Source organism: Uloborus diversus, chromosome 3 (genome assembly GCF_026930045.1).
Source record: "Uloborus diversus isolate 005 chromosome 3, Udiv.v.3.1, whole genome shotgun sequence".
Taxonomy (NCBI): domain Eukaryota; kingdom Metazoa; phylum Arthropoda; class Arachnida; order Araneae; family Uloboridae; genus Uloborus; species Uloborus diversus.
The window spans coordinates 108,090,094-108,103,555 of NC_072733.1; the positions used below are offsets into that span (position 1 = coordinate 108,090,094).

General features: G+C 32.8%; 1 protein-coding gene across 1 annotated transcript in view; it reads left to right on the forward strand.

Annotated features, from left to right (window-relative positions):
- The first annotated feature begins 513 nt into the window (after positions 1-513).
- The window catches only part of LOC129218471 (uncharacterized), a 52,147-nt gene continuing 39,198 nt past the window's right edge, over positions 514-13,462 (forward strand). The window contains exon 1 of the mRNA XM_054852750.1: positions 514-673. Within this exon, the coding sequence (XP_054708725.1) occupies positions 643-673 (31 nt within the window). The 5' untranslated portion in view covers positions 514-642. The remainder of the gene's footprint in view (positions 674-13,462) is intronic.

A 13,462-nucleotide genomic window follows, 5' to 3' on the forward strand; every position in this document is an offset into this window, starting at 1 on the left:
CAATTAAGAGATAAAAAACACTCGAAACATGCAATGCGGAGTCAAACGCTATATCAGTAACATTATAAATTCACACCGATAACGTAAACATAACAAGGAAGCTATGTTAGTACTACTTGACATTAATGACAGTTGTACAGATATTATACTACAACACTGGACGAAACTATACATAATACCCCCCTAATACTGAAATATATAAAAATACTGCACAAATAAGAGATTATTATGTAAAAAGAAATGCGAAATAGGCTAGAGCTCGCAACAAATGGGAAAATCAACAAAGCTTGCTATGTAAAATGCGATTACGGCCACGGTTAGTTACAGGTTTCGGTCCGACATTGATCATCCGGGCAACGCCCACTTTTTCTCATTGGAATCGCCAATAAAACCGCGAGTGAACCGAACTACGAAATCGAAAGAAAGACGACATTCATCCGGAAATTGACGTCATTCCTCACAGAGAAGATTTCACCGGAAGAGGGAAAATCCCATTCGGTCACGTGACTTGACTGAAGTCTCTTGGTTACGTCGTTTGTTTACATTCTGTACAATAAAAAGACGCTGTCGGCGTTTCTCATCCTTGATAAAATTATTCTAGTGTTACAAGACAAGTGCTTTCACCTTTTTGTCTACTGAATTATGAGTTCTGAATCGGAAAACAGAGTGCACCGTAAGTTAGGTTCATTCTTCAATGTTCTAAAATGTATTTTCTTTTCAACTGTGATGTTGTTTACTTGAATGGCTGACATTGGAAATGTCTCGAAGAGTATATAAATTATTAAGTGTAGCAAATATCATTCAAAATGTTATTGATGCTGATAGAAGTGATCAGAAAAATTTCAATTTATTATCTACTATTTCACTTGAAAACCAGCTATTGCATGTGTGTTAGATTGCAGACTTTGTCTTGAAATCCATCAAAGTACAATCGAACTCATTTATAACGAGTGCGAAGAACCGTGATATTGCTCGTCATAACCAAATGCTAGTAAAAAACCGGCTCGTAAATGAAATCACAAAAAATAATTTACTTGATTTGTTAGCTTTTTTATTTCTGTACAATAAGTTGGTTAATTTACTTTTAACAGTTATTGTCTCTTTCTTGTTGTATCTCGAGAAATACGCATGACCCAGAAAATATCGCCGTTTGTATCCCTGGCTTTGAAAAGTTTTAAGTTTTTCTGTACATCAAAAGCAGGGTTGGCAAAAACCCGGGTTTTTTTAAAAAAGCCCATGGACCCAGGGTTTTTTGGTTTTTTTTAAATAAAACCCAAAAAAACCCAACTAAAGCTGGGTTTTTTAAAAGAAATGTGGGTTTTTTTGTATTTTTTTAAGGAAAATGTGGGGTACTTGTAGCATATAGTAGCGTAAGTATATGGACAAAGCACAAAAAATGTCTTGGGGTAAAAAAAGCTGGAAAACTATTTAAAATTGAGCGTTTTCTGAAGATAAGTATAAAAGACGATGAAACCCAAGAATGGTGAAGTTTCAGATTTTTTTGTTTCCCTGCTTATTAACAGTTAAGGCAAAAATACTTCTTGAGTGATAAAATCTATTGTTCATTTTCAATTACTACATTTTTTTTTTTTTTTTTTTTTGCGTTTTGCTTTATTGTATTTCATTTTGTTATGCAAAACTACTGTAGAACCTCAAGCAGGGTTGGCAAAAATCCGGGTTGTTTTTAAAAAGCCCATGGATCCAGGTTATTTTTAAAAATAAAACTCAACTAAAGCTGGGTTTTTAAAAGAAATGTGGGTTTTTTGTCTTTTTTTAGGGAAAATATAGATACTTGTAACATATTGTAGCGAAAGTATATGAACAAAGCACAAAAATTGTCTTGGGGAGAAAAAAGCTCGAAAATTCAGCATTTTCTGAAAAAAGTATGAAAGACGACAAAACCCAAGAATGGTGAAGTTTCAGATTTTTTAGTTTCCATGATTATCAGCAGTTAAGGCAAAGTTACTTCTCGAGTGATAAAATCTATTGTTCGTAGTTTGTTTTTCATTACTACGCTTTTTTTTTTTTTTTGAATTCTACTTAATTGTATTTCATTTTGTTATGCAAAACTACTGTAGAACCTCAAGTAGTTTAAATCCCTTTCTACTGAATTCCCGCTTAATCAAGACATTTCTCTGAATTTTATTTGCCCGTTTTTCTATTTCTGTGTACAGAGTAAGAAATATTAAACTTTTTCGTAAGATAATGAAAATACTGTACATCCTATTCTGTTTTCTCTCCGACCGTTTGTAACACCTGTTAAAAAAATATACCTTGTTTATTCGAAATTTGTGACGTGTTGGCTTGCAGAAAAGAATTCAAATGAAAGCCTTTTAGCTAGAGTGGTTTCCTCTGTACAATCTACAAATATTGAGAAAACTAGACGTGACAGGATTTAGTCAAGATAATTTGATTTATTTATTGACCAGTTAAAGAAAAAAGTTAAATATATTTATTTAAAATTTTTGAAATATTTTTTTAATGTCATTAAGAGTTAAGAAATACTATTAAAGTTCAAAATTCATTTTTTATGTCCATTGTCTGTGGTGAAGAACAAATAAAAAAGAAGTTTAAATTGTGAAAGTATTTAAATTAATTAATTTTTTTGGAAACTTCTCGGAAAATTTAAAAAAACCCAAAAGTGGGCTAAATAATGGGTTTTTTTAAATGGGTTTTTTCAAAAAAACCCTTTGGGTCCAACCCAATTGGTCCAATCTGGCCAACCCTGATCAAAAGCCATTGATTATGTTGAGGGTGGTGCAGTTTGAAATTCTTCATTTTTGTCGTTTTCATTATTTTATTCATTTGCTTTAGCTTGAGTTTAAGCTACAATATCCTTGGAAGAAAGCAGACTCAGATAATATAGACGAACACTGGAACGCCATTTGCAGAAAAATTTTGAAGTTTACTGACAATTTTGATGTTATTGTATTTTGTAGTACAGTCGAACTCGCTTATCATGTGCAAAGGGACCACGATATTTGCTCATTATAAACAAGGCCTCATAAAGAATGGGTTTATGAAAAAAAAATCATAGTTATTTTGATATTTGTGTACAGTACCAAAGAAGTTGTTTTTTTGCTTTGAGCTGTCTGACTGTCTCTTTTTTGTTGTTTTTGAGGAACGTGTGTAGCCCGAAAAACATTGTCATTTGCGTTCGTGGCTTGAAAATAGTGTGAAGTTTTTCTGTACTTTAGAAGCCATTGTGTATGTCAAGGACTGTTGGATTGTTCACGGGATTTTTGTCTTACTTATAACTTTCAAATAAATTTAAAATGTTTATGGAATTTTTCCAAAAGTAGGACAATCTTTTCTGAGGTGGAAATCAGCGGAAATTTTATGAAATGGTTGTTATGAATGTTTTTGCTCGTTAACAGCGAGTTATGTTCCCATAGACTTAACATTAAACCAACCAAATCTGTTTAATTTCCTCGCTGAATCCGAGTTCTGATATCAGGGCTCATTATGCAAGTTTGACTGTATCCTTTTTTTTTTTTTGGCGAGCTACAAATGTTTTTTGCAAATTTTGAGTGACTCTCAATTAGTAATACTGAAAAAAGATAAAATATAATTGAACAAACATACTGATTGTGTAGTGGTACTGTGCTAGTTTATAATTTTAGTTTTACCATTGGCAGTGACATAAGACTTGGGAGAAGTACAGTAGTTTTTTGCAGAAAATTTTAAAGAAGTTATTTCAGTTCGTATACAGTTTAAATTTTATCTAGGTCTGGATGAAAGTATCTTTGAAGTGATAACACTGGCGTAAACAAATATATAATTTTCAAATCCTTCTATCTACTCTACAAAGTAGAAAAAGAGGGCTGTCATCACTTGTTCTCAGGATTTATGAATCACTACTAACTTCGGTTAACTTTGGAATGTTAAACCAGAGCTGGAAGTCAATGGAAGTTGGGTCAATAAAAGTTAGTCAATAGACTTTAGGCAGGGTGTGCTTGTTAAAAGCAAATTACACTCCATAGACTTAACATATTGTGGACCGGTGAAATATGAATGGGTGTTCTTGATGGGCAACATACTTTCACATGGTATGACACATATGAAATTCACATGCAACATACAAGACAGCCAGGTTATCACATCCAGAGACTACAACTTCATTCTTATTAGAACTCATCAGTCTGGATTAGTGAATAACCGATCTGGAGGTAGATGTCATCTCATTGAAGCTGAGAGCACCAACAAACTGGTAGATAAAGGAAATTTATCTGACCAGTGAATCTCAGCAGCATGGTCCGGTTTGACTCAAAAATTGAAGGCGAAGCTTGGGGATTTGACCCTCCTTGTAAGTTACCTCCCCTTACTAAATACTCAAGCTTCGCCTTTAATTTTCGAGTTAAGCCGCACTATGCTGCGGAAATTCACTGGTTAGATAAATTTCCTTTATCTACCAGTTTGTTGGGCCCTCTCAGCTTCAATAAGATGACATCTGCCTCCAGCTTGGTGATTCACTAATCCAGACTGATGAGTTCTATTAATAATGGAGCTGCTGTCTCTGAATATCATTACCAAGCTGTTTGGTATATTGCTTGTGGTTCTGCCTTAGCCCTGGCTTAGGGCTACATATGACTGCTACATATACTTACTGCTACATATGAAATTTTTTAGAGACGTTTAAGTCAACGGGCTATATGAGCATTTAGAACCAATAAGAAATTCCCTAAAAAATATAAGAGATGGTATAAAAATTACTGTTGTACATTGACACCTAATGATGCTCATCACTGGTCATTTTTTAAAACTAGAAAATCACAAAAATTATTGTGACCGGTTCACAATGTGTTTTGAACCAACCAAGTATTGCCGACCTCTTTGTTAAATCAGAGCGTGTTGTTTGTGAGTTCGACTGTATTTACTATTTTAAAAGTAACCTATCTCTAGGTAATGCTGTGGTATTAACATTGCATTTTGCACTACTATAGTTTTCACAGAAACACCAGCATTTTAGTCATATCAGTTTTTATAAGTTTCACTGAAAATTCCCGGAAAATAAAATGCTGAACTTAAATGTTGAGTAACAAGCTAAAAAGTTTTAAAATAAAATGGAAAACTAAGATTCAGGCTTAATAAATTTTTATTAAAATATTGTAAAACTTAGATAAATGGCAATTTAGCACTTCTTCATAATCAAAACAATGCACTTTATTTGGCAATAAGCTTTTGCGGTTTAGTCCTTGAGTGGTAATAAAATGTATACAAGTGCAAGCTGCCTTGTGGGGAGTATGGCTAATAATTAAAAAGCAGTAAACTTCAGATAATCCGCTGAATAGGATGGCATGGTAACAGCGGATAAGCTGCAAAATTGCTAAAAAAAAGTAAGACTAGCTTAAGCAACAGCTTGAAAAAATTAATAATACTGGTTTGCACTAAACTCTAGGTTAAAATAGTAACTGGGTACTGTAAAAAATATATGCAAATGCTAAAAAAGGGACTACTAATTATTTCAAATGCATTACAGACATATGCAAGCAAATTCTACAACCAGATGACCTGAAACAGATCGAGTTAGGTTATACCAAAAAGGTATAAACTAGGGGAGGGATTTTTTCAAATGAAATTGATCTGGTAATTCATTTATGCGTGTAAGTAGTGTAGATCTAAAGCAGTAATGTAGATAAAGCAGAAGATAAACAAGTGCACTAATAATGTCTTCATCAGAGGTCAAAAACTTCATCCCTCATGACCTGGATTTTCCTTTCTGTTCTATTCTAAACTTTATCATTTACTTTAAATTCAACAGACTTATACAGAAAGCGAAATGTTTTTTTTTTCTTTGTTTTATGAAAAACCTTTCCAGTGTAGAAATAGTCTGCAGACTCAAAGCTGCAATGCACATCATGGCATTGCACACAGTTTCTGCTACTGGAATTTGAATTATCACAATATATACACATCATGTATATACAATTTCAGTAAAACCTCAATTAACCGAGCTTCATTTAACATATGTTTCTGTTAACTGAATCGAAAGTAAAGTCTATTTAAAAAAAATAATGTAAATTTAATAAAATGTTGGTTTCTGTTCCAGTTTATTGTATAGCTATTAAAGCAGAAAACAACACTGGTCATAATGTTTTTAAATTTGTTTGCATACCTGTAGGGGGAGGTGGGGTACCTTGGACCGGTTTCAATTTTAATATTCTATTAATATTTTATTTTATTTTTTATGACCAACAAATAGCACCTATGGTTCTACAAATCCTTTAATGAAATCACATGGTAGGGTCAGATGGGGTAAAATGGGTATAAATAGCCTACTTTTGGATTTTGACTCAAATATTTTTGTCAAAATATTTTGTAACTAAATTTTTTTTTGTTTTATGTATACATTACATATGTTGAGAGTAGAACTAAATGATTTTCACACATAATTTGATACAAATTTATTTTTGAGAGGAGTGTTTATGACTATATGTTTTCTATACCCATTTTACCCCACGCAGGTGAAAATGGTAGCCTGTGGGGAAAATGGGTATTGAAGTCTAAGAAGTGATAAAAAAGCATACTATTTGTTCAATGCAGTGTGATAATATAGACTTAAGAGTCAGTTAACAAAATTTTACAATTTAATTTAAAAAAATAGTGCAAACAGTAACTTTGACAAAATATTAATGAGGTTTCTTTCAATGCATGATATCCATACTTGTCATTCTTTGAAAAAAGTAATGGCCTCTATTGTTAAATTGTGGCTCATTAATTATTTCTATTATTTGATGTTTTGCAATGAAATCCATGTCGTCTATATCAGGAAAAATAAGAAAAATCCCCCATCTTGGATTTTTTAAAAATATTTCATCGCATAATATTTCCCTCAACAGCCAGATATTTGCCAATAAATTCTTTCTTGCTTGTTTCCTCTAAGTATAATATTTATACCCAGGCACCTGTGGTTAAACTTTGCTTCATAAAAGCATATTTTTAGCCGTTTCTATTCAGATACTTCCTCTGAATGGGAACTTTCTTTTTCCACTATTTTTTATTTTCTTGTTTTTTAATTCATTATTTTTTTCACTTTCAACTCTTCGCCTTTCTGAAACATTTTTGTCAATACTTCCTGTATTTGCCAGCATACATTTAATTTGTTTTAAATAACTCATGCAGGTAGTTGTCAAATCTGAAGCTCTTGTTGAAATTGCGGACGATATTGCACTTTTCAAATCTATATAAGGTGACGAAATCGTGCTTTGTGACGTATAATTTTCGGATTGAAATGAGGATGTGTTCTGAGAATTTAAAGGTATATTAGAGAAATTTGTAGCATCTGATTGCAATCAAATACAACTGTGACGACCAGCAACAGGCTGGGCCCAGCATATTCTGAGGAAATAGTTATTTTGTGCGAAGTGCACGAAAACTCTAGAATAAGTATACCACTGGCTTCTTATTATTTGTTATGATGGAGCGAAGTTTATTTTATAAAGTCATGGCATTGCATACTTTTATGTTTCAATCATTTTAAATTAACCACAAATGAAATAATATTCATTTAAAGGAAAATATGCTGTTGTATCTTTTAAATCAAAAGCCTAACCATATACCCATTTTACCCCATTTTTAAAATATAAGATTAAAAATTGAAAAAAATCTTTTTTTTTCTTCCTTGTAAGTTGAAGCAGCAACAAAAATGTCCAACTAAAGATATTATGACACAGTAATAAAAATTTCTCAAAAATCAGGAGCTAGAGATAGAAGTTTAAGCAGACAACATGCGACTTGAATTTATCTACTTCAATTTAAAGAGTTACCTCTCACTAAAAAATAATCTATTGGAAAAATATATTTTGTGAAACAGAATTCAGAACAGCCAAGTATAATGTCCCCTCAAAAAAATGCAAATTTAATTTAAAATAATTTGTTTTTAAAACCATATATTTTGACTACCCATTTTACCCCACCTGACCCTACAGTTCTATTGAACAAAAATTATTCCATAAAAAGTTATTTCAGTTGTCCTGAGTAGTTTTCAAAAAACTATAACTTTATTTTTTTTAATGGTTTTCATCAAGATTGCGGAAAAAAAAATTGAACTTTTTTCTTAAAGTAAGTTCTTTTAGTTCACAATAATTGGCATTTTTTTCATTTTTTGTCAAAAAGAAAAAGCAAATTATTACATCACTTTTTTCAGACCAAGAATGTGGGGTAAGTTGGTCCGCTTTTTCTGGGTCACGTTGGACCGGACCAACTTATCCCCCCCCCCCCCATAATTTCAAAAAAAAAATTTATTATAACAATATTCTAAGTGTTTGTATATTATACATTTATTTCATTTCATGTTACACATGTTTCAAAATAATAATAATAAAATCTTAGATCAAAAAAGGCTAAGATATATTTTATAACTATTTAACACAAATTATACTAAATTAATTTTACCCAAAGGTTTATTTCATATCTGTACTTTTTTACTATTTATATTTTAAAATATACTTCTAAATTTTTGCAGACAATTGTTTTCTAGGAGTAAAATATGCGATGCATGCTATAATAAAGTTCCCATATTAAACGTTTTTTTTTTTTTTTTTTTTTTTTTGGCTACACAAGCATTCTACATTGAAACAAAATAAAACAAATTATTGATTAAAAGAATAAAAAAGTTACTTTAACTTTAGATTATCTAATTTCATTTTTTATATTTGATTTTAGAACACAAAGCTATACTTACTAAAAGCTGTCAATTTTATTGTTCATTTCCTTTGAAATATATGGTATTATTATAGCAGGATTCTTTTCTTTTTGGAGTTTTTTCATGCAATGCAATGAAGAAAAAAAGAGCTCCCCCCCTTAGCAAATATTGATGCAACTTTACATGAAAGTGACATATGACTTAGGGCCGGGCGATGTAGGAATTTCTACATCGTGATGCATCGCCAACCTTACATCGCGATGCATCACGATTCAAGGTTTCTTACTTTATTTTAAATAAACTTGTTTTTGATTTACAAAATATATGCAAGGTATAAAATTATATATCATGTCAGATACGAATTAACAGATTTCAGCACCAGAAAGAAATTCATTTTTTTTTAAATATAAAGCAGTGCTAAAAGCGCAAGTTAATGAAAAATATGGAAAACAAGTTTTGAGAATACAATGAGCCTGTTTTTTCAATGCAAAAAGATGTAAGTAAATGGATGTAAAGTCATGCATTCCATTGAAAAGCTCACATATTCTTCATTTAAAAAAGGATCCTTGTAATCAGTAACGAGATAGGAGGGCCGGACCGGGTGACACTCAAAGACGACTGTAAAAAAAAAATATAAATACTTTAATTCTGAAAATGTACACCAGTATATCTTAAATTATATTTAATCTAACAAATTTAACAAAAATAGAGTGCCCAATATTGCAGGGGGAGGAGGAGGTTTCATATAGCATCTAGGATTTTGCATAAAATGTATTCCCAAATAATATTTGTTTTCCAAACTTTTGTTGTGCCACAAAAATAGAACTGAGTTGTTATTGAAAATTATATAAATTTCATATTTACATAATACCTTTATATATATATATATATTATATATATATATATATATATATATATATATATATATATATATATATATATATATATATATATATATATATATATATATATTGGGGGGGGGGTGACGCTGCGGAGTTACCGATCCGTATGACATCTGTGCTAGGAACTCTGTTTCTTGTAACACCAAAATACATGTTGTATTTTTTGTTGCTATTTTGCTCTTTAAATTTTGTTTTTTTTTCAAGCAAGTGACTATATGATAAACTACTAATTCATCTACTTATCTTTCGTCTATAACTAACCAGGGAACTATACGACTTCAGTAATCATGGAAAAGGTTCAAAATGGTCGCATTCGAAAGAGCATATTCAGACAATTTTTTGACCCATAAATTGTGTGCCCTTGTCTCTTCGTTTTGTAGATATAGGGGCTTAAAAGTCTGCCGAAATCTCAAGAAAAGTCGCCAGATTTAAAGACTTGGCAAGAAATTTAAAACACCGCGCGATTCCATGGTCTACATCTTGCAAGGCATCTCATTTCCATTTTGGGAGATTTGCAAAGCGTGTGAAAGATGTGTTGCATTAATCCCTTACTTGTGCGTGTTAAATTAAAGGAATTACCATCAAGGCCTATGAAATGAAAAGTAGTAAGCTTTATCCAGAGGACAGGCACGTAGCTAGAACTTTGTTAAGGGAGGGGTCCAAGGTTGCACGAACTTCAAAAGAGGAGGCATGCTAAAGCAGAATTAGTAGCTGATAATTACACAAGACTAAGATGAATCCAATTAAAACTGATCATTAAAATATGATAATTAACTAAAATTAATTAAATAATTGAAATTAATAGAGTCATTAGTTAAAACTAGTTAACAAAAAGTTTATGTTAAGTGGTAAATTAATTATTATCAGTTTGTAAATTAACATTAAACTGAAAGTTATCACATACAAATTTCCAAATATGGGTGAACCTCTGTCCTCCTGAAAATAAGTGATATATTTTCTATTAATAAAAAGGGCACAATAAAAGAAAAACGGAAAACGAAAACTGTTCTAGAAATTACTTGGAAAATGCATGCGATAATTTAATAAAATATTAAAGCTTTGTAATATATTTCAACAAAATATGTACATTTGTACTTATGCCATTTTATTTGAAAACTAGAAAGTCACCCGTCAAGGCATAACGGGTGGAAATTGCTTCAACTCTTCTTCATTTGAACGAAGCAATTGCCTGTTTGGTGATATTTTGATAGTTGAAATTTTAACTCTAACACCAGTGGATTAACCCTAAACTCCAGTAGATAGCGTTCATTGTTTTCGTTTCTTCACTACTCTGATATGACACAGTCTTACCAGTATAACTGTTCAAGTTACCCGATCGAGTTCAGCCTTGTCACAATAAAGCCTTTCCTTGCATGTTTAACATTACCAAAACATATTATCGAATTACATATCATGCCGTGGTGCGAATTCATTGTTGAAACACGCGGGTTACTCGATCATCGGCATTATTTATATGAGGATAAATAAATCTATATCTATGGAGTCGAATGTATAACTATATGAATGTTACATAACGTAACTCTGTCCGATTTGAACAACATTTCAGGCAAAATCCCACAACTCTCTCAACGAAAATATTAACAAGGTTTCATTAAAAAAGCTTGAATTAGTTTTTATTTATTTACATTTATTTATAATATTCATTATTTATAATATTTATATTATAAATAATGAATTATTCATAATATTATTATTATATTTCATTTATTTATAATATTTATTTACATTTATTTATAATTATATGTAAAAGAATATTATAAAGGAATATTTTTATAATATTCTTTTGATAACACGAAATAGAATGATATTTCCAATCTTATCCGTTTTCTAAGTATCATTCCTAATCATCAATTAAAAGCTTGAACAAACTATTAAATCTTTGAGGGACGGAGGCTTCCTTTGTTGCAACCATTTTTTATATATATATTTTTTCTTTCTTCAGCCAACTGACACAGAGATTTCAGTTAGCTGAAAAAAAAGAGAAGCAAGAAATAAATGGTGTTCTCAAGTGAAGTCGCTATTCCTCAAAGGTTGAAAGCTGTTTGAAAAAATTTTAAATATCGGAAAAGGCGTATTGCCGTTTTTTATCATTATTTTTTTCTTTCTAACGGGGCTGTGTTAGAGGCTTTAGCCTTTTGTGGAACAAGTGTGAACCAACGATATGGCATTCAGTCATTCATATGCCACCATTAAGGCGCGGATGTGAATGTCACAGGAAAATTTGATGCCCAGTTTCCACCAGATGGAGACACCTGAGGTCTCTTCGATGCGAAACTGCAAAAGGAATTTAATTTTGTCAAGAGTATTCGCAGTCAAAGGATCTAAGGGATCTTTTACGTGCCGATTAATGAAATGTATACCTAATGAATTAAATTAAGCATTTGTGTAATTTTATTTTAACAACATGTTGTTAATTTTAACAACAATACATATCATATTTTACGACGCAGGTAATGATTTTTTTTCTTCAATACGATGTTAGCAAACCACTCTATTGCAAGAAATAGTAAATATCTTTAGCTTGAAGAAAATAAGTGTTTAAAAAAAGGCAATATATAAAAGAAAAGCTCAAAAACATTTACCTCGTATTCACCTTTTTTGTTTCTTTGCTTGTAACGCAGTAAATAGCGGTAATTTTCACCTAGTAATTTACACTGAAGTGACAAAATTCATGGGATAGAAATATGCAAATATACAGATGGCAGTAGCATCGCGTAGAACAGGTATAAATGCGCAGTGCTTTCATTTGTGTTCAAGTTGTTCATGTGAGGAGATTTTGACGTGATTATGACCGCACGATGGGAATTAACAGATTTTGAACGCGGAATGTTAGTTGGAGCTAGACGTATGGGTTATGCCATTTCGGATATCGTTAGGGAATTCAACATTCCCAGGTCCACTCTGTCAAGAGTGTGCCGAGAGTATCGAATTTCAGGCATAACATCCCACCATGGACAGCGCAGTGGTCGACCGCGTGCACTTAACGACCGAGACCGGCGACGTCTGCGTAGAGTTGTGAATGCTAACAGACAAGCAATACTGCGTCAAATAACCGCAGAAATCAATGTGGGACGTACGAGGGACGTGTCCGGTAGGACTGTGCGGCGAAATTTGTCTTCCTTGGGCTATGCCAGCAGACGACAGACTCGAGTGCCTTTACTGACAGCACGACATCGCTTTCAGCGACTCTCGTGGTCACGTGAGCATAACGGTTGGTCCCTAGATGAATGGAAAACCGTGGCCTGGTCCGATGAGTCACGATTTCAGTTGCTAAGAGCTGATGGTAGGGTTCGAGTGTGGCGCAGACCCCCACGAAGCCATGGACCCAAATTGTCAACAAGGCACTGTTCAAGCTGGTGGTGGCAGCATAATGATGTGGGCTGTTTTTACATGGCATGGACTTGGTCCTCTGGTGCGACTGAACCAAACAGTGACTGGAAATGCTTATGTTCAGCTACTTGGAGATCACTTGCAGCCATTCATGGACTTCATGTACCCCAACAACGATGGGATTTTTATGGATGACAACGCACCATGTCACCGGTTCACAACTGTTCGCGATTGGTTTGAAGAACATTCTGGACAATTCCAGCGAATGATCTGGCCACCTAGATCGCCCGACATGAACCCATCGAGCATTTATGGGACATCATCGAGAGGTCTGTTCGTGTCCAAAATCCTGCACCATCAACACTTTCTCAATTATGGACGTCTATAGAGACAGCATGGCTCAATATTCCTGCAGAAGACTTCCAACAACTTGTTGAGTCCATGCCACGTCGAGTTGCTGCACTTCGCCGGGCGAAAGGAGGACCTACACGATATTAAGACGTATCCCATGACTTTTGTCACTTCAGTGTATAGTTAAATGCACATGCCTGTTTTTTGTAACGTT